At 46.0% G+C, this 20,410-nt stretch overlaps 1 protein-coding gene across 5 annotated transcripts in view; it reads left to right on the forward strand.

Moving 5' to 3' along the window:
- PDE4B (phosphodiesterase 4B) overlaps positions 1-20,410 on the forward strand; it is a 228,525-nt gene that overhangs the window by 118,671 nt on the left and 89,444 nt on the right. The window contains exon 1 of one of the 5 annotated variants that reach the window (XM_068953471.1): positions 11,475-11,536. The exons of the other annotated variants lie outside the window; for them this stretch is intronic. Coding sequence (XP_068809572.1) covers positions 11,490-11,536 — 47 coding nt within the window. The 5' untranslated portion in view covers positions 11,475-11,489. Of the gene's footprint in view, positions 1-11,474; positions 11,537-20,410 lie in introns of those variants that run through there. 5 annotated transcript variants of the gene reach the window in all.

Below are 20,410 nucleotides of genomic sequence, written 5' to 3' on the forward strand. Positions count from 1 at the left end.
ACAAGAAAAAATAGTTTGAAAATTGTAGCGTAACGGGCAAGCTAATTGGAAAGATTCCAGATGCACAAATTCCAAAGTTTTTTCCCCAAAGTAGGGGACATTTTTGAAGAAACCTGCCTTCTCCTTGTTCCAGAGATAGCAGTATTTAGCAGGTAGAGAATGCAGAGTGACAGTGAATAACAGTTAAATATATGCACTCACGACGCAGGGCTGTGATATAGGCTATTCTGAGATGCATGAGTAAGTCTCTTGAAGGACTTAGACCTCTTTATGAAATCTGTTCCGGGAACGGGACTTTTTATGATAAACCATAAGTCACCCAGAAAGCCAAACAAGAGTAGTCTATAGAAAAAATTATTGAGGACTGTGGGTGAGGCTCTTTCAAGAGGTGTTTGTGAATAGGTCAGGTAAAACATCTGAAGCAGAGGTATACTTTGCACAGAAAAGTCTTTGCTTCTTACCAGGTCCTGGGGTTTAGATGGGATTCGAAAACCTCATTTTAGCCCTGTCATCTGTAGCACCATTTCAACTTTCAAAATCGTGCTGCTGAATAGATAGTAACAGCTTGAGCCTTGGTGTGAGGAAGAAAAAAAATCACTGCCAAAATTAACAGCCACGCTCATAACGCGTGTCGTGGACCTCTGCTGAGATTCGAGGCCCGACTTCCTGCCACCATTCTTGTTCTCTGCATTTAGTACTGAACTGCACAGACCTTCTAGATTGATAAGCTTTGTCTTCACGTTACATGTGAACGTTCTGAAATTAATATCTGTATATTAAAACAAATTATGTGCAGTGTGATTGCTCTTTCAAAATTTTGGTATGATGCCAAACTTCATTAACTTCATTAAAATAGATGTATATTTTCTGTGGGGTTTTAGTTGTCAGAACTTGTGCTCTTTTAAAGGCTACGTCCCCCGTTTCCTGCAAAGTATTTGCCTGGCAGAAATCAGAAATGTCTCCTGCTTCTGCGAGAGTGACGCTTTGGGGATTGTTAAATCTGGAGATTAATCTGGTTGGAGAAGTGGAGCTTTCAGCAACGGATGAGAAAGGTGTGTAGGTGCTGCAGCAGACGCTAGAATAGCCCAAGGCTGTGCCTACTCCGGGAATTACATGCTTTTCCACGGCTAGTAATGTGACAGGAGAAGTAGTGTTATCTGGGCAAGCACTTGTATTGCTGCATTATCTAAACTTCTTCAGTGCACATCTAAATGATAGAGTGGTAAAAATGTTCGCAGGTAGCCTATATGAATGGCTGTCTTTGAAAATGCTCTGCTTGGAAGCATAAAGAGGTACTCTCTCCAATTTCTTTATGTTTCTTTATGCTCACTCATTATTCCAGTCTTTGCAAAACTGTTTTTTTTTTCCTCCAGAAGGGAGATAATTCTATTCTATATTTTTCATTTTTGTTCCCCCAAACGCCCCAAACTCGAGGGAGATTAGCAATAACCTTCATTCAGAATGTACAATAGCCTTATGGTACACATAATGTGGACTGTATTTTTACAACTTGGAGCTCTGTGAAGCACGGCTGACATGGGAGGAGTGCACAGTCCCACAGATGCATTTGTTCTGCACATGTAATTCTGCTCTGAAAGTAACACTAGATATGATGATGCATTTTTTTCTTAATGATTGCATGTCAGTTACTTTTGCAATTAAGTACCCTCTTGTGTAGGAACATTGAGCTCACACCTATTTTCTTCAGGCTGAAGGCCCTAAAGCCACTAGGAGGAGGATGTTTTCAATCTGTCCTATAGGTCTTGTGGTGTGACTGATCAGATCTCAGAAAACACTCCCACGTATATAACACGTGAGACATCCAATCCTGATTTAGGTACCTTGAGAATAATAGTTCTGCAGACTTATTGGGAGTAAAATATAATAGTTACGTAGTCACTTAAGGGACAAGATGTGATGCTAAATACAAAGAGCAGATTCACAAAGTAAGAACATGTCATTTTTATTTAGGCACTTTTCAGTGCATCATAGTGGCTTGCTCAGTTTTGCTGCTCCATTGCATTTGAGCTTGCTGCGCAAGGTGATCCGAATGGGAAGCGCCGTTGGGGATTCCAGTACGTCTGCCTGCTTCAAACACGCATTGCTTTCACTGATACAGGGTAGTGCAGGTATTTGTAAAAGGTGAAGATTTATAAAACCAATAAATGCTGTGGCCCTGAAACTGTTACCACCTTGATGTAGCTTCCAAGTATGCTTCATCTTGTTTGCTAATGTTTTTGTTAAATCTGTGGTTAATATTCTTATTAACCTATCTTATCTTGCTTGGCTTTTGAAACATTTGAGTTGGGTTCCTTGTGCTCCTGGTGCTTAGGGATTTGTAGTTTAAGCAAACGGAGTACAGCTCCGCCAGCATAGCAAGAAAGCAGAAAATGGCCTTTTGTCAATAAACCACCGGACTTCCTTTGTTCATGCCCCCAAGTGCAATCAGCTGCGAGCTGTGCCAGGAGCCCCGAGGTGAGGCAGAAGTACTGGGCAGAGCGAAGCCGCCGCGGAGCTCCCCAGCCCGGACCTGGCCTGGCGCAGCTCAGAGCACGCTGTTCCTGTGCTCCGACTGCATTGCGCGGTGTGGCGTGCTCTGCAACAGGCATTCAGTAGCACAGCATGGTTGCGAGGCTGCATAGCGAAGTCGGCAAAATGTGCCGCTCTGGTATAATAATGGCACATTCACTGTGGATTTTGAAGTTTTTTCAGGTTATTATTGCTCTGATTTTTTAGAATATTAATACACCAAAGTCTTCTGACGTGGGTAAATTAGGTAGAGGCATGCATATTACTTTACTGCTGGAAATTAAAATGAGATTGATCTCAATCTGAAAAATTAACTTGCCAATATAATTGCTCCCTTGTTAAAGAAATATACCGTTGAATGGGAAGTTTCCATATGCCAAGGAAAGGTTGTATTAAACAAAATCTTCATATTGATAACTTTTGCAATATTATCTTAGTTTTTTTAGTTTTTAGAAAGAGTCTAAGAAGCTGTGTTAAAATATTGTGTTATCTTCGTAAGAGGGACAGTACAGAAATCAGGGATTGATGCTAATGTTCGTTAGAGGTATGCGAAGAGCCTTGCTCTTAGGCTTCTGGGTAAAAGCCTGTCCTAAATGGTCGCATACAGTTTCTGCAAGCCATCGAGTAGTTGCCATTTCACTTTCTATTTGACTTTTGTAATGACAAAGATGGTCTGTACGATGGTGGCAGACTGTGCTGGTACCAGCCTGCTTAGGGACACTTGGTGGCTGTTTCATGTCCAACCAAGCAAATGCTAGGTGACAGGTTGGCAGAGGTGCTCCTTGTCACAGGGAGCTGCGTGTGAGGTCCTGAGGCACTACAGCAGAAGGGCAGGCGAGGCCCTGACCACGGCTAGCGGCTGATGACAGCTTTTCCAAGTGAGGAAGCGTACGGAGAGTATAGATAAATTTCCCTGTCCATTTGGGGGCTTTTTTTTCCAGTCCTGAAATCAGATGCCGTAGAAGAGAAAAGATTTTAAAATACGTTCATGCAGATAGATTTGCGCTCCAAGAGAATTGGGAGTACGGTGGGAGTTAACGTTACGGAAGAGAGCAGAAAGGAGCAATCTGAACGCCGCTGGAAACTGCCGCTTTCCCTTGTCTCCTGTCAGGAAATAGCTCCTTAAGTACTGCACTCTGAAATTGTCATCTGCTTGTTTTAACACAGAATGCCATAATGTAAAAATACCCCTTCTTCGGTGAAGTAGATATGAAAGCTAATGCTTTTGAAAACTACAGCTTAAAGGGTTGAAGACAAAAAAAGGAAAAAGAAAGTGTTGAGGGTTATAAGTCATAATATTATGACCTACGTTAAAGTGGCAATTACTTTTTTTCACCTGTAAATCTGTGCTGTAGATGAAGCGCGTGAGAGCGAGGCAGGCGCAGTGCTGGTGGCTGCCTTCCCGATCGGGATCCTGGTCATCGTGCCCGCGCGGGCGGGAGAAAGCGGAAGAGGTTAGCTCACATTTCCAGCGTCGGGTAGGGGGGGAAACGAAACCAAGCCCAAACTGAGCAAATGAAATGCATTGCTGGCATCCACCTGAAGAGTGGCCAGACTGAAGTTCTTGTCTTTATCACATCTAGAAATCTGTTCCTTTACTTAGATACTGAGAGATGAGTCCAGCTGCAGATACTTGAGTCTGAAGACACTGCAGCCACATCAGAGTCCCGAGCGGTACGTAACGATGTTTGTTGCTCATCGAGAGGAAGCCCAGCCTGGGACGGGGGTCCAAATCCGTGGCTCGGCTTTTCCCCGGGGCCTGCAGAAGCACGTGGGAAGGTGGAGGAGCACTCCGGAGTCGGGCGTGGGTTGGCATCTCGTCTTGCAGGCGGCTCCACTGCCGGGGGAACCCAGAGTCGGTGCGTGGCGGGCTGGAGAAGCCTCGCCGGAGTGGTGCCTGGCTGTCCAGCTGCTCGGAGATTCCTCTTCCCTCATTATTCGTGTATTTAGAGCTGCCAATATTCGGGTAGGCGAGGAGTTACAGCTTTTTCTCTGTTACTGCATTTAATTTCATTCAGAAAGCACCCATAATTGTTTCTTTACTGAATGAGGTAATACAACTGCATCTCCAAAAAACTGGAACATGGAGAGCTAATAAATTTCATTTTAGGCTTAAAGCTCATTTTGAAAAATTTGTGGTAGTTTCTGTTTCAATCAGATAAATGATTATTGGTTTTGGTTTAGTCACTTCACATGCTGCAGTGGGAACTCGCATCCCCTGCAGCAGCTCTTACATGAATTGCTTTGTGAAAGCTTTTGCGTTTAGAGGTATCCAAAACGGAACATAAAATTAAAGCTCCCAAAAGATACAATAAAATTGTGGCTCAGAACATAATCCGGATGGAAACCTGTTCAATGTCTGTACTGCTTTTATACACAGTACATGCATAGTTTTAAGATTTTGGTATGCCATTACCGAAAATGTGCATTCTAAAGATGTCATCATATACACTGTTGACATAAAATAGATGAAAACTCTCCCCCTAATTAATTGTAAGCTAAGTTAATACTAAGGCCTATTAAAGATGGTTACAAAGAACATGGCACTCTGTATTCCTAAACCAGCTGCTGCTGATTCATTATGTTATTTTCTTTTGGAAGCTTTTCAGAAATATTCACTATGAAGTTGAAGTGGATAGACTTTAGTCAGTTAGCTGACTTTCCCTCTATTTTCTTTCTTCTTAACAGTTTCATCCGGTTTTTGTACATACTCTTTCTTGGCTATATCCCACTTAAAACAATCTGTTAAATCGTTGGTGTCTCACCTGCTCCGACGTACTGCACCGGCAATTTCTGTTTGGTTTCTACCTTACTGACTCTGCCTTCTGCCCGAAGGCAAGGCAGAGAGTTAGTGGTCCTTCTCCTTGATGAATGGGTCGGCAGCGGTTTCCACATGAAATTATGCCGAACGCGTGCAAGGGCACAACAGAAACAGAGTACTTCTGAGCCTCTGTACGCCCTTGCAGAGCTGTCCGCTGTTCTTTTCCATATCCGCAAACATGTGGCCGTTGCTTTCCATAATGCCGTCCTAGTCCATCACACAACTCCAGGGCTTATCAGACATTTTTTATGCAAATGCTGCTTTTCTGGCCTCAGGTCCTGCATTTTGGTGCATGCAGAAAAACGCTTTCTGGACCGCAGAGGTTGTACCCACGGGTATCGCCGTGCAGTCGGCGTCTGCTCTGCCGTTGGTGGCGCCCAGCCGCACCAGCGTGGAGCTTCACGGGACCGTCCTGCTCAGGTCCCAGCAGTGCTCCCAGGGAGAAGGGCCGCCGTGGCCAGCACTGGGGCCTCCGGCATCGGCTCTGAGCACAAGCTGCCAAACTGCAGCCTTCGAGCCCCTGCGTGGAAGTGGAGGGAAGCCAGGGCACCACTTCCGCTTTTCTGATCAGGAAAAGGGGGATGCGCTCTGTTTGAGGGCCAAACGCTGTCTCTCAAATACAGTTCCCCTTCTTGGTGGTTGGGCATGTGAATGGTTTTCTGTGAAATGCCTCCTCTTCTGTGTGAACTTACTCAACTTTGATTTTACCCATTTGAAAATACGGTTTTATTTAAGGGAAGAGGAAAGGAGCGTGTTTGTGAAGAAGGCGGAGGTGGTGTCTCTGCTTTGAAACGATGAGTTCTTCTTGGGGGGACTTTATTTTCGCCTTTGTGGAGGAGGGATGCGGAGGATATTCATAGCATCGCTCCAGAAATGAAGGTCTGTGGCTGCCAAATGGCTCTCAGTGGTAGCGCTTACGGGAATTGGAGCGTGCTGGTGCCATCTCCCTCCTGCGTTTGCTCATAGCTCTACAGGCTGAGTTCGGAGGGGTGTAAGACGGGACTCGCATGGGAGGAGCGGCTGGTTCCGGCTTGGTGCCTCTTCGCCGCCCCGGCTCAGACGGCCGTGACTACGCCAGGTGCCGAGCGGCGGAGAACAAGCCGGGACTATTCCAGGGGACGGTGAAAGGAAGAGGCACGGCGCGTCCCTGTTGTCACGCCTGCCAGCCTCCGCCGGCCAGCGCGCGCCCTGCCTGAGACGCGGCTTCCCGAGCGGTCTCGGCAGCACCCGCCTGGCAGCACAGCCCGCCTGACACCCGGCTCCTCTTCCCGAGCTGGTGATTCCCCGGTGCGCTGAATTACCTGCAGGTTTCAAGTCAGCTGCAGCAGGTAGAGCTTTTTGGTTTGGAGGATAGAATTTCAAAATTAGGAAAAAAGATTGCTGGTGAAAGTAACGTTTGATGAGTTAAATGGATATGTTTTTTATGGTTATGTTTTCTGAAATAAGTATATTTTTCAGTATTACACCTACAAGGCTGGTATTTAATGTATGAGTTGATAAGGTAATGCACTTAGAGCTTGTGGGTCAGGCCCTGGGCAGCCAATTTTAGAGCAAAAAAGGAAATTTGAACCGCAAATCAGTCTTCATTATGAATCAGTGTGGCCAGCAAGAAGGGATGAATGAAAAGCTGCTGCGCGGCTGAGCAGCTTGTTTGGTGCACAAGCAATCGCATCCTTTCTGAATCAATAGCTACCTTTGTACTCCTCAAATCAGCCTGTGTTCGCCGCTGCTGACAAAAACCCAACAATGAAAACGTGTGCAAAAGGGTCGATACTACTTTGCAAAACAGCTATTAAAACACCATGGAGCAGCATTATATGTTAAGATTGTTTCTGAGTGGTCTGAATGCTTTTCATGCTTTTAGGTCATAAGCTGGGATGTTTGAAAGTTATCTTGATTATTTCACTATTAACACCCGGTAGGAAGACACAAGTACTCCTCTAAACAGGTTTAGTATTTTATTTATTTATCTGAGCCCAAAACCCCGGTATAATCTTGAATTATTGTAAGGCCTGTAATCTCAAAGAGATATCATTAAATGTGCGTATTTTTTGTCAACAATGTGCTGTGCATCTGTTCGTCTCAAAACGCAAATATCAGATGATTTTATCCAGGCTACTGTATCTGTACCTTTCTAGGAGAGACAGCATTGCTGTACCTTTGCACCAATCTGCTGTGCGTTTAGGGCATAAAGGGGAAAGAGCGCTCAAGGAACTGAGGGTTTTAAGCCAGCGTGATTACAGCCCAGTTTCCCAATAGCAGCATCCTGTAACCTTTCTGAAAGACCTGAAAAAACGGTATATGCTCTTTTTCTATTTCTGTTTCACAAAACATTTGAAGTATGTGGAGCATTGATATTGGGGTCTCCAGAATGGACTGATGGGACTAGGACTCATCACTGGTAGGGCCTGCAAAGCCTTTTTATTCTCTGATTAATAAACTTATTAAATATGTAGCTGCGGTAGCCAACGGATAAAAATCAGAAAGAACAATTACAAGATTTTACAAGGTGTGTAGGAGGGGGGCAGGTGTGGGAGTGGGAGGCAGGGCGCCCAGCAGTGGCTAGAGCAGAAGTAAGGTAAAACGGCGTCCTGAGCGCAGCCCTCAGAATTGCCTTCTTTTCTGTCATGTTGGGACTGCAATTGTTAGAGCCTTTCATCAGGGTCTTTAGTGGAGAATAATTATTCAACTGTCTGAGAAGCTATAGGAGAAAAGAAAACAGGAGAAAGACTTATTATCCTTCCCACCCAGCCACCATTTGATTACTGCTATGTTCCCTGCAATTATCCACATCAAGTTGAGGATGCTCGATTAAGGAAAAGGTTGGAAACGTGAAGTGGCATACCGTAAAAATAGGAGCAGGGGCAGAAAATGCAGAATCTAGATGTGGTTGGCTACAAAAGAAGCAACAGCACACGAAAACTTCTGTTGCCAGCATAACAGTGTATTAATTCGGACTTTTTCACTGAAAAGAAGAATGTTAAAAGCCCCTGTGGAAGACTAGAATCTTATCTTTTGTGGATCTCACAAAAGATGTTGCTGTGTGTTATTTTTTGCGGAGAAATTTTCTTCCGTCACGCTGAGAATTTGAAATAGCCCCTGCTTTGTGCCGGAGACGCCCGGTGAACCCCCAGGCGGTATTGCAGTGCTGCAGCCGCAACACGCTGTAAGACCCTGCGGGTCGTAGGGCGCTCTGGCCGCCGGTGTCCTCAGCTGCGGTGAGCTCCAGCACTTGGGAACGCGGGCGCGAGCGAGCCGCTCTGCTAGGGAGAGAGGCCAGCGTGCTTAGCCCAGCCTTGGGGGGGATGCTGACAGCACAGCCCTTAAAGAGGTTTTAATATTTTAATGTAGCAGTCTGATAGCTGGGGAAAAGCAAAAAGGCAAACTCATTTAGGGCAATAGGAGCACATTAAGTATGAATGCAAGAGTGGCTCTGTGAGTCACGTGGCAGCGTGAGCGTTTCCACCTCGTTTGTTAGCGATGTGACCAGACGCAGGCGGAGTGACGTGCGGGGAGTTCCTAGGGGTGACCGGGTCTGTCAGTCCCAAAGCCCCAGGGTGTGCTAAGCTCATCACGAGATTTCTCTTCGCTTCTCTTATTTACTAGAAAATTAAATTTCAGCCTGCCCCACAGGTGTGGTTTTTTAACTGAAGTCCCTCACACAGTGGTTTTCTAAGTATACCGGTGGTTTTGCGATGCGGGATATTTTGTGATGCGGGTACCGCGGCGGGTGGAAAGTAAGTCTGTGGTGCCGAGTTCGATGCGCTGAAGAAGCGGAAGCCAAACTGGGTGCGCTTCGGAAAACGCTGCGTCGTCAGGAGACGCTAAAATATTTTCTGAGCTAAGTTTTCTACCATGTCCAAACCAACAGGCACTTCTGGCGTAACAAAGCGTCACTTCTGAAAGTGCAGAGTCCCTTTCTGAAGCCGGTAACGGTGGAAGTCACCCCTCTTTCGGCTGCCTGTAAAAATGGCCATTTGTGTAACTGCTGGATGTACAGCTTAAGTAGCTTGCGCACAATATGCAGGCTAAAGTTGAAGATTTGCATTTGTCTATGGACCTATATATTTATCTCCATCCACATATGCTTTTTTTTGTATATAAGATGTATAAATCTGTGGTCTATACAGATTTGAAAGAAAAAATTAACCAGTGCACATAAAACTGGCTCCTTTCAAAACTGCTGACGAAAATAGAGATGTAGGAAACCAACTGGTGAGGTGCAAACTATTTTACATGCTGCTTATCCCTTCACCTTTATAAGCACGCTCACTTTTTATTATATTTAAAAAGCTTACCCATAGTTATATAAAGTGATTTTTAATGTCAAACAATGCAATGAAATACGGATTAATGTTTCAGCTTAACTAGCAGTTACAGAAGAGAAGCGCACAGTCCTTCAAGCCTGTGTTTCTTCTTAGCCTTTGATGCGTAGCTGCAAAATATTGAGCTGTGACTTAGCGCGCAATGATATTTCCAATCTACCCCTTCCTGTGTGTTTTTAAACTGTGTTTGAGCTCCTAATTAATAAAACACTTCTCCGTGTTGCTTTCGGGTTCAGACTGAAAGGCCGGGGCACGGCTGTCCGTCAGCCCGCGGCGGGGCGGGCGGCGGGCGCCCTGCTGCCTGCCAGGGGGGGCGTCCCCTTCCCAGCCCCTCAGGATACCGGTGAGCCCCGAAAGCCCGCTTACGCGTCGCTGTCGTTCTGGAAAAAACGTTTGCCTGAATTTGCCGCGTTTGATTTGAGCTGACCTTAAAAAACCCCCTGCTGTTGGATACGAAGCCCAAACGTCTTGAGATGTCCCAGGGAAGGAAAATCCAGTAAACAGAAAATGTGCTTGTACGTACCGCGTGTTTCTCGACATTCAACTTTAGTTCCCCCAGCAGCAAAAAATGCAGTCTATACTCCGGCCTCATTAGCGTAACCCCCTTTTCTGCTCTCATTTTTCGGCTGGCAGAGGCATTACGTGGGCAGAGACGTGTGGGCAGAGCCGCTTTCAACATTCCCAAACTATAAAACCGCTGCTGCTGAGAGCAGCCGCAAGCCCCCTTCGTTTAATCAACCCTCCTTGTTTTCACGCTCCCCAGGCGCCGGCCTCCGAGGTGCCGCTGACGGCGGCGGCGGGGGGGGCCCGGCCCCGCGTTGGCCCGCGCCGGGGACGATGCCCTGGGCGCAGGGGAGCTGGGCTGGGGGCGACGCGCGGCGGCGGCGGCGGGACTGAAACGGCCTTGCTGCGGCGCGCCGGCCGACCTCGCGGCCGGGGAGCGCCGAGCTGCCCGGAGGAGGCCGCCGAGCCCGCGCGCCTCTCCGGCCGGGGCGAGGACGAGCTGGAAAGGGAGCGGAAGGCGCCGCTCCGAAACGCGCGGGGGTCCGCGACTGAGGGGGGACGAGCAGAGCGCGCCGGGGGTCCGTGCTCAGGCACCAGCGCGGCCCCTCGCCAAGAGCTTTAAGCCTTCGGAAAGCCGCGCTCCTACAGTTCAACGCCAGTGCTAATCCCGGACTTTCGCGGTAGAGACGTGCCGTCCCGCGGCCTGTCATCGCTCCCGCTGAGAGCAGCCCGGTCGTCCCCGCGGACGCCCCCTCCGGGAAGGCGCCTCCTCGGCGGCGGGTCACGGCAGGGCCCGGGGGGAGGCTCGCGCGTGCGCCCGTGCCCGCGGCGGCCCCGGCCCTCGGCCCCAGCGCACGTGGGCTCCTCGGTGAAGGTGGCGGCCGAAGGAGCGACGAGCGCACTCGGGAAAGAGTAAACAGGAAAACGGGGCTGTTTCTGGAGCTTGGCAAACGCTTTCTGCTGTGTCTGTATCAGTGCAAGGGATTATACAAATGAGAGCAGGAAACGGCAGTCAGGGTTTTGCCAGAAATGGATTTTTTTTTTTTCCCTTCTGATATAAATGAAGAAATATGGGAGTCTCTAGAGGACGTTCCAGATGCGCCCTTGCATTTTGATTGCCGAGTCTTTTGCATTCGTATATAAAGTGACATCCACCCTGAAATGGGAGTTGACATGTAATCACAAAGAATAAAAACTCCTGAAAATATCTGTGTGCCACTGAGAACGCTAAAAAAGGACAGAGGTTTGGAATAAGGGGAAAATGTACTGAGTATTTTCTGACGAGTAGAAGAGAAATACCGTCTTGCAAGATGTTAAATATTAATTTTGTACCTAATCGCCGTCATTCGTGGATATGGTAAGTTTTACTTGTTTTTGTCCAGATCGGTGCTCTTCTGGTGGGCAAAAGAGCTTGCAAGTATGCAGTTTTATATCTGCAGAAAGAAGCAGCAAAACAGAAGCACGGATAAGGAAATACTTGTTCCTCAGGTTGTAATATTTTCATGGTGCTTGCTGAGTATTTCCTTTTCTTCTATTAGTACTGAGTCTTTCTGATCCAGTTCTGTTGGTAGCCTCAAAACTCCTGGTAATTTGGCGGAGTGGTGAAAATAATATGAAATTTCGTACTGTGCTTAATTATTTTTTTGCTATAATCAGTCCTTGTCATGCCTGCTTCTGAATCCCTTTCTGAGATCTAAATATGTAAGTGCCGTTTTTCAATTACCTGTTTGGAAAGGCTTACTCAGAAGGCGAAAGGGTTTTTTGGCTAAAGATGTTTCTGTGAAAATAACCTTTTGGTTTAGAACGGCAGTGAGTCACTACAACGTCTTTTCACTTGCACGATTTCATGGTGTTACCTCTGTAGCTTCTCGACTGTCTTGTCAACTAATCTTACAGTTTACTAACTCGACGTAGCCGCTGCTGTTGCCAGTGTTCTAGCAGTGGCCGCGTTAGGGCAGAGGGAAACCTTAGAAAAACTTGAGAGGCAGGTCCAGTAGCACGTAGTGCAGTTTTACAGTAGATACATTGCACTGGAATGGATTTGGATGTTATAGGTAAAGATGCATTTTCCTAGTTAAGGTGTGAAATCATGGTTTATAAAAGCTATATATCATGATATGTGTATTCTTACAGTTATAGATATTCTATATAGCCTCCTATAAGAATATAGAATATATAAAAACTGTAGTCTCTGTATTTAAATATAATATCCTATAAAATAGTCTTACATATGCACATATATATTCTGTCCTTGTATTGGAATATATTATACGTATTCTTTCTACTGCTTAGGATGCATTCAATTATGGACCCCTCTGCATTAGGCTCTTGAAGCTGTAGCTCAGTATTTGTGTGTATTAATAAAAATGTTGAGGCTCTGGGTCCGCAAACAGGGCTTTAAAGATGTACAGCCAGGTTTCTTTTTTCCATAGCACAGAGTTCATTAGTCAAGAAAAGCAGTGTGTGGTGTTTTAGGGACACGGAAAGAAAAGATAAATATTTAGGGAAAAGGAAAAATGCATTATTGGAAGACCTGAGGTTAAGACAAAGGTTAAGAAAGTGGAAGCAAGTATAAGCATGGAGGCAGCAAGAAGGCGAAGGAAGAAGGAGGGCCCCACGCGTCGCTTGAGAGCTTTCCTTGGGAGAGGGTGTACGTCCTCGTGTCCTGATGACTCTTTGCAGGAATAGGCCCCAAGTGCTATGTACGGTTTTCTTAAGCGTAAACATTAGGTCTGCATCTTCTGTGCTCATGCAAGCATTGATGAGTTGATCGATAGCCAGGATTGCAGTAATTGCTGCTTCTCTCTGTTGCGTCGTGCATTCAGATACATGGTAAAATTTTTCTCTATCCCTTTCCAAATTTTTCGAAACTAGATGAATTACTGGCCCATTCTGTATGCCGCTGCATTGGCAAAATGTCCTAAACGGCTTGGGCACGACAAAATTTGTCGAACGTGTCACGTTACCAGTTTGCATGACTGCTGTATGTTCAGGAGGGTGAAACTTTACTTGCAGTATGACTTTCTGCCCAACTGAGGAAGGCCCTTTTTTTGCCCTAAGAGGCCTGGTAAGTTTGTTGTATTGCCGGGAACACGGGCTGATCAGTGTGTATATGCTTACGACGCCGTTGGTGTGTTTTGACCTGACAGCGCTGCCTCTTCCATCTGCATTGCATTGTACTAGTTCCGTCGTGGCTCAAAGACAGGTTAGACTCTTTATTCACTCACAATCAGATCTAATGCTTTCAGAGAAGTAAGGACCATATAATCAAGGTATCAAATTTACACTCGCTGTGCAAGCTATGCTTCACAAAGACTCTTAGTTTCAGACAGCCACTTTAGTAGCATTCATCTTCTTTATACCAAAATACTTTAGCTTTCATTTCTTCATACCATTTGCCTGTGATGGTAGAAAAGAGCTCAGACACCTGGATCTGCATAATCTCCTGACGCGTGTATTCTTAAATGTCCTGTCGGGGTCTGGACAAAGAGTGGCCACAGGAGGAGGACCAGAATGTGGGTAATGTTGGTCCTGCAAAAGCCGTACTTTTTGTACGTGTGTGAGAGCGACCTTGCAGTGCAGGCTAACATCAGGGGGACAGTCCATCACGGGCAGATAGCGTTGCCTGAGCTCGGGAAACAAGACGTCTCTTTACGCTGAGCGTTGAGTAAGAGCCGAGATAAACGTGAACTCAGGCAGCTCTGCCTGGCGAAGTGACAGGTGATGCTGCGCGTTAGCAGAACCCACATTAGACCTATCTTAAAATTATTGCTGTGACTTCCCTTTGCCGTTTTGGCAGTGGGAGTTGCTGGCTTGATTTAGAAAGCCTCCTCTTCAAGGAAGGACATAGTATCCTAAGATAGGCTCAGGCCAAAGAGCAGTATTAGATCAGGAGTAAATGGGTGGGAAATGCTAATTGTTTTGCCAAAAGTACATGCAAGTAAAACTACAGACTACGTGCGTTAGGCCTGAGGTATGGCCAGTGCAAAAGCATATATAGAATTGATGATATTATGGAAATATATATTTTTCCTTTTTCAGAGTGTGTGAAGTGTGTTTCCGTAGTTGCAAAATTACTGTCTTCAGTAGGCACCTTGTGGAATTAGCATTAATAATTACAAGAAACAAAAACGTAAGTAATTTTAGCTCTAGGAAATACAGAACTGAAATAAATGTTCAACAGCCCAGTAATCGTAAGAAAAAAGGCTGCTATAAATGAGCTGTAGAGACAAGTGGACCATTTTGACCTAATCTGATGAATCAGTAAAGCTTGGAGTTAACTTGAAACTGTATGCATAAAAGGGAAACCTGTAAGGAGGGGTAGGAGAAATCCTATATAAAATTCACCTAACCTTTGCACAGGGGGAAATACAGCATATTTTTCACCCCTTGCATGGTCCATTTACAGTTTCAATCTGAATCTTGCTCATCGAGATTTTTGTGTCCACCTCTTTGCTTATTTAGAAGTATGCATTGTGGCTAAGATTTGTTAGTTACTGTTAACCATTTACACTGCATCTTCAGGCATTTTGTTCTCTATTTAATAAACTTTTGGTCCTCTTCTGAGCTTACTTTTTCCTCTCTCCCATCACTCATAAGCAAACTTTAACTAAAAAAAAAAAAAGGGGGGGGGGGGAGCCTAAGTGTGAACTAGCCTGAACTACCCAAAATGTATACAGTAAAATAAATGAACCAACCAAGTAATCGTTCACTAGCAGGTGGGTATGTAACCAAATGAACAATTGCTTTATATGGCAAAGGCGTCATTAAAAAACACACGCTAATGATGCATTTCAAAGAGGGCCAGTAGCTATTTCTAATTGTGCAGTCTGAGGCCACCATAGATGGCTTTCAGGAGCAAGGAACCGTGTTCTCCATCAAGTTCAAGAGAAGATCTGGTGACTTCCATCCACACAGTGATGAGGTGGGATTTCAGTCAGTACTGGTTTGGGGAGGAGAGGGGAGGGCTGTGCACCAAGATATCTGCTGGCTGCGCTGGGTTCTGGAAGTTGCTGTTCTGAGGAAATAAAAGTAGTTGTGGTTTTGTACCGTCCTGTGGCAGTATATCAGTTCTTGTAAACGGATGGTGGAGAAGGGTGTTGCTTCGTGATCAGTGCTAGTCCCATAGGGATGTTTTAAACTTCACGTCTGACCCCTGCACAAGTGATGCAGAGACTGCATGGCAGTTGCCTTGTGTGTCGATGGAAAAGCAGAAGTTTTGTTGTGAAACAGTTAAGCAGTGGCATGAAACTCCAAGTCTCTGCCTGGGAGGGAGAAGATGTGGATTTTCTAAAGGTGCTAAATAGCTCTCAGCTGGCCGCAGTCAGAGTTGCAGGTGCTCTTGACAGATTTTAGTGTCAGTCCTGGAAAACAAGCAAGTTTATCATAGGGCTGATAAACACAGCCTCTAAAATAACCGTCCTGACATTAGCTCTTTTTTTCAACTCTGTTCAAGTTGAGATGTTTGCTTCTGCTAGTGTTGGATATGAGGTTGGAAGTATTTTGCATAATATAGGACTCTATGTACTGACTCGAATTTTTAAATTATTTTTGAAGTGCCTATGTAGCATAGAAAATATTGCAAATGTACTTTTAATTGTGCCTGAGCTTCTTCTGGAAGTACCCTGTAAATACTATTCAGTTGAAATTAGGCAGCCTTTCGGAGGTTAGTTAGATTTTGGCCTCGATTTATATTCTATTCATATTGCACTTAGCGAGCGTCTTTAAGTGAAGGACCCCTACATAGTCCATGCGCGCTAGTCAATTCCTAATACCTTTTATAGTTGAACATGACACTGTTTCCATTTTGCAGACTGTAAAAATGAGGTGCAGGAGGGTTATGACTTGCCTGAGGCAATAGGATGAATGTATAGAGCAGCCCGCGTCTGAATCACAATTTGCTTAACTTGCAAATGTGTTTTTCCTCAAAAGAATTAGGTACGGTGGGAGAGCTGACAATACAAAATGTCATGGGTGAAATCTGTTGTACCTTTAAGTTATTTTGTTTTTATGGGACTTAGCTGTAACTTTAGAAGTACTGTAACATAATATTTTGGTAGTCTTGGTGCATTCATTCAGTAGCATCTTCTACACATAGGTAGTATCTTCAACAAGGAAATAATTTGTACGCCTAGGGTATGTTTGAGAGACATAATTCAGAAATGTATAGGCACGATTTAGAAAGGGAAAGCCAAATATTTTTCTTAGGCTCATAAGTGGCTGTAAGAAGCAAAAAGAACGTCTTACTGCAGTGTCTTCACTGAAGACAACGCCTGGCTGAAGCATGATTTTTAACAATGAAATAATTATAATTTAATGGGGTCTGAGCAATGCAAGGAAAAATATGCGTTTCCTTTTACTGTTTGAAAAGGTTGATTTGGAGAGGTTGTTGCAGAGGAACGGTGCTTGGTATTCGGTAGCCTTTGCATTCTGATCATGCTGACTATTTCCAGGTTGTTTCTGGCTACGTTCTTCAAGCTGGTCTCTCAAGGCAGCAGAGAACAGGTACAGCACTTGAGGCTTCTCTTGTCCTATCTGCTTTAAGATATGCCTCCCATATCGAAAATTCAAATGACATCATCTATGCAACTTGCTTTATTTTGGCGTGAAGCTCTTCTTGACCCAGCTCATGCATCTCTCTATCTGTATCTGTCCATCTATAATTCTCAGTTATTTTTCCAGTCTCTCCGTCCTCCTTGTTGCGTTGTTGAAGACAGAGAGGGGCAAAGCCCTTCGCTCTGCGGAGAAGGCGCTGCTTCCCGGCAGGCTCCCGGTGCCGGGCTCAGCCCACCCCGGGGGTGTCCCGGTCCGCTCCCGCGCCGCCCGGCCGGGGCCGCGCTCCGGCTGCCGCCGCTCGGCACGCGGAGTGCCCGCTGCCCTCCGGCGTCGCCTTGGGCGAGGTGGCGCGCTCTGGCCGACGAGGGGACGCCCTCGGCTCCTCCGCCGGCCTGCCGCCCGTTGCCCGCGCCGTCCTTCGGCCTCCGAGGCTCTTGCTGTGGCTCTGGTCTCAGTCCAGCGTACCTGGACTCCTCCTCACCAGCGTACCTGGGTGCGCGTAGGCTCGTGAGATGAGGGAGCGTGAAGACCGTTGCGTCCTGAGACCTCGTGCCAGCCCGGGTGGGTCCCCATTCGCAGAGCCCCGTCTCCGAGAACGGCCCCTCGGCACCTCTGCTGGGGCGGCGCGCCCCCCGAAACGCGGCACGGCGCGGGAGACGCAGGCCGGCGCCGGGCGCCTCCCTTAGGCGATGCGTCCGGTGCGGTACCCGCCCTTGCAAAGCCGGATCTAACAGCGGGTGAGCGGCGGCAGCTCCCCGATAAACCCGAGGGCTGGGAAGTCAGCAGCTGCGCTCGAGCAGCAGGCGGCCGACGTTCCGCCGCGGATTCCCAGCGGTGTCGTAATCTCCTTTCTTCTGGATGTCGTTTTTGTCTTGAAGCAGAGTTTACATGTCTCCATATGCTTTCCTTACAGCAAGAGGAGCTGGAAAAGGTAAAACGTTGTCGAAGGCTTGCCGTCATTTTGCCGTCTAGAATTTATATTGCGAGCTACATAAAAAAGCGACGGAACTGCAGAAATAATTTCTGGGCGGGGGAGCAGGGGGGGAAACGTCCTGTAAAAGCGATTATAAAATCCTTCCTAAGCAAAGCAGCAATGCTGTTACTTTGGAATTTCGTCTTTACTTCCAAGCAAATTGAACCTCCAGAACGCGGTGAGCAGTGTCAGCGCTTTAACACGCTCCCATCTGCAGTTCTTAATATCGTTTCCATTGCTAGTTGCACTGAGCAAAACATATTCTCAAAGTAAGCTGAACAGTTCCTCTAATTGGGAGCTTTTGCCCTTTTGAATGATAAAGCACCTCTGCTTTGGTGCAGCGCCAGGAGCGCTTGATTGATAATATCTGTCTCAGATGTCACCCTGAGAGAAAAGAACAAAACCTCGGTAGGCTCGGCGCAGCGCAGCTGCCTCGCAGCGCTCTCGTTTCTCCGGCCCATTGACGTCACTGGGAGGTTTCAAACCAGTCCAGTATGTCTAGTAAACTTGCACATAAATGAAATGAAAAAACAGAAAGACACTGATTCCTAATGCAGCATTCATGGGCAGATTAGGCTGCTGTTTTTCCTGGTGAGCGTTAGGCATCCTTCCCTTTATACTCCAGTCTTTTTAAGAATGTTTCTTTATCTTTTCCTTTTTTTTTTTTTTTTTTTTTTGGTACCTAGATGTAGGGAAATGCTTTTAATAAAGCCATAAGCATTGCAAAGTGACTATAAAGATGTAAACAACAGCTTTGGGGCGGGGGGGGGTCACGTTTCTGAGAAGTCTCTGACATGTCCTCAGGTCAGCGTAGGATGTGGATCGTGTGACTATGGATGTGTTAGCTCTCATCTCAGAGTGGCACTGATTTACAGGGAGACAGCACTGGTAGCTAATTGACAAGAATAAAAAGTAGGTTTTTCTCAGGAAAAACCTTTTTTGTTCTGTTTTATTTTTGCATCTTTTAGTGTTAAAAAATAAGACTACGATTGTAATAAACATTAGGGATTATCTGTAATAAATTGAACAAAGACCATAAAAATGATGGAAAAGCAGACAGAAGAGAGAGCTGCAGGAAAAGGTCTGCTCTTGCTTACCTACTACGTACAGTTTAGTCTGCCTGAAAATGCTTATTATAAGTATTCTCAAAGTGCTGTAATGCAGCATTTTATTAATTTCACTGCATGTTAGCACAAACCAGCTGTAGTTTCTTGAGGTCTGACGATACCACTATGATTTACAGCAGTTAGATCGGCTCAAATGCAGTATAGCTCATAATGTTGCATTACTAAGGAGTATCAGTGCCTGCATTCAGATGGCTGCTCTGTATTCTTCCAGAGGTAACTGACGGTTTAGAACCTCATTTTACAATATTCATAAGAAATAACTATGCTGTTGACGTTGTTATATTATAGGTGATAGTATCTCTTTGTGAATTGCATTATCAGCTTCAGGATCATGCTTTTGCATATGCTTGAAGTCAGAGTCGCGGGGTGAAGATGACTCACAGTAAACTGGGAGGTGATCAGTACATTGCGTTAGAGATGGCTCTCCTCTCGTGCCAGTGTTAGGCTGACATAAATCTGCTATGATCAAGAACTTCCCGGGACAAAACTAGTGGAAAGAGCAGTTGAATGACTGTAGGCTTGCACCTTGACTCTAAAGGACATTCCCCATCCAGCTGGGTTGAAGAAGGTGATCTGTGCAGGCAGCAAGCTCCAAATTGCACCTCCTGTCACAAGCCAGAATCGAGTGAGGAAGGTTGCATGATGGCCCTTGTAATATCTTTTTCATTTTTCCCATCGGCAAAGGGGATAAATTGAAGGGGGCCTGGATCTTTGGTAATGCAGAACTACTTCTGAGGACCGCAGGACTGTATGTTACAGACTGTGGGAGGGTGGGTTGAAAAGTTCATGCTACTTCTGGAATTCTTAGTCTATAATGAAAAACATTTCAGTAGGTATCCAAAATTTCACTCCTTTCTGCAGGATCCACATTTCGAACCTGCACTTGTTTGTTGTTTTACTCAATGTAACAGATAACTGCCCGGAGATTCCCTTATGAACTAAGGCTGTGCAAATAAGTCTCTAGCCGAAGGAAATCTTTATCCCAGTTATTAACCTCAGCGAAAGAGGTTTATGAAGGAAATCAGTGGTAGAGCTTTCGAACTACGGCTCCGCATCCCAAAGCCTGCTCAAAGACAAGTGCAGACAAATCCCATCGGTTCTTAGAGACAGCAAAGCCCTCCTGGGCTGCCTGAGGTTTCCCCGTGCCCAGCCATGAAAGACGGGAACCTCCTCGCGGCGAGGACGTGGCATGCGTGTCCACAGCGAGAACTTCTCTGAAAAATAGCGTGGGTCAAAATAAGTGTCGAATTCACTTAGGCTCCGTAATATGCATGTATTACAACTACATATTTTTTAAATCAAATTTTTCACCTCATTGCCTCGCGCGGGCATATGTGAAGCTGGCCACGGCTGTTGGCACGCGTGCCCTTGCCCGCGGGCTGCCGTGCCGGCGTGCGGTGGGGACCGGGCAGCGCGGGGTGAGGGCACGCGCTCTGCCGGCGGCAGCGCCGCGCCGTCAAACAGAAAGTCTCCAATTAGTGCGTGTGTGCTAAGATTTTCTATCAAAAGGCCATAATTTAGTCAACTTGGAGTGTTTTTCTCAGGAAGAGTGAAAGACTGATCCCTGATTAACACC

This window comes from Struthio camelus, chromosome 8 (assembly GCF_040807025.1).
Source record: "Struthio camelus isolate bStrCam1 chromosome 8, bStrCam1.hap1, whole genome shotgun sequence".
In the NCBI taxonomy this organism is placed as follows: domain Eukaryota; kingdom Metazoa; phylum Chordata; class Aves; order Struthioniformes; family Struthionidae; genus Struthio; species Struthio camelus.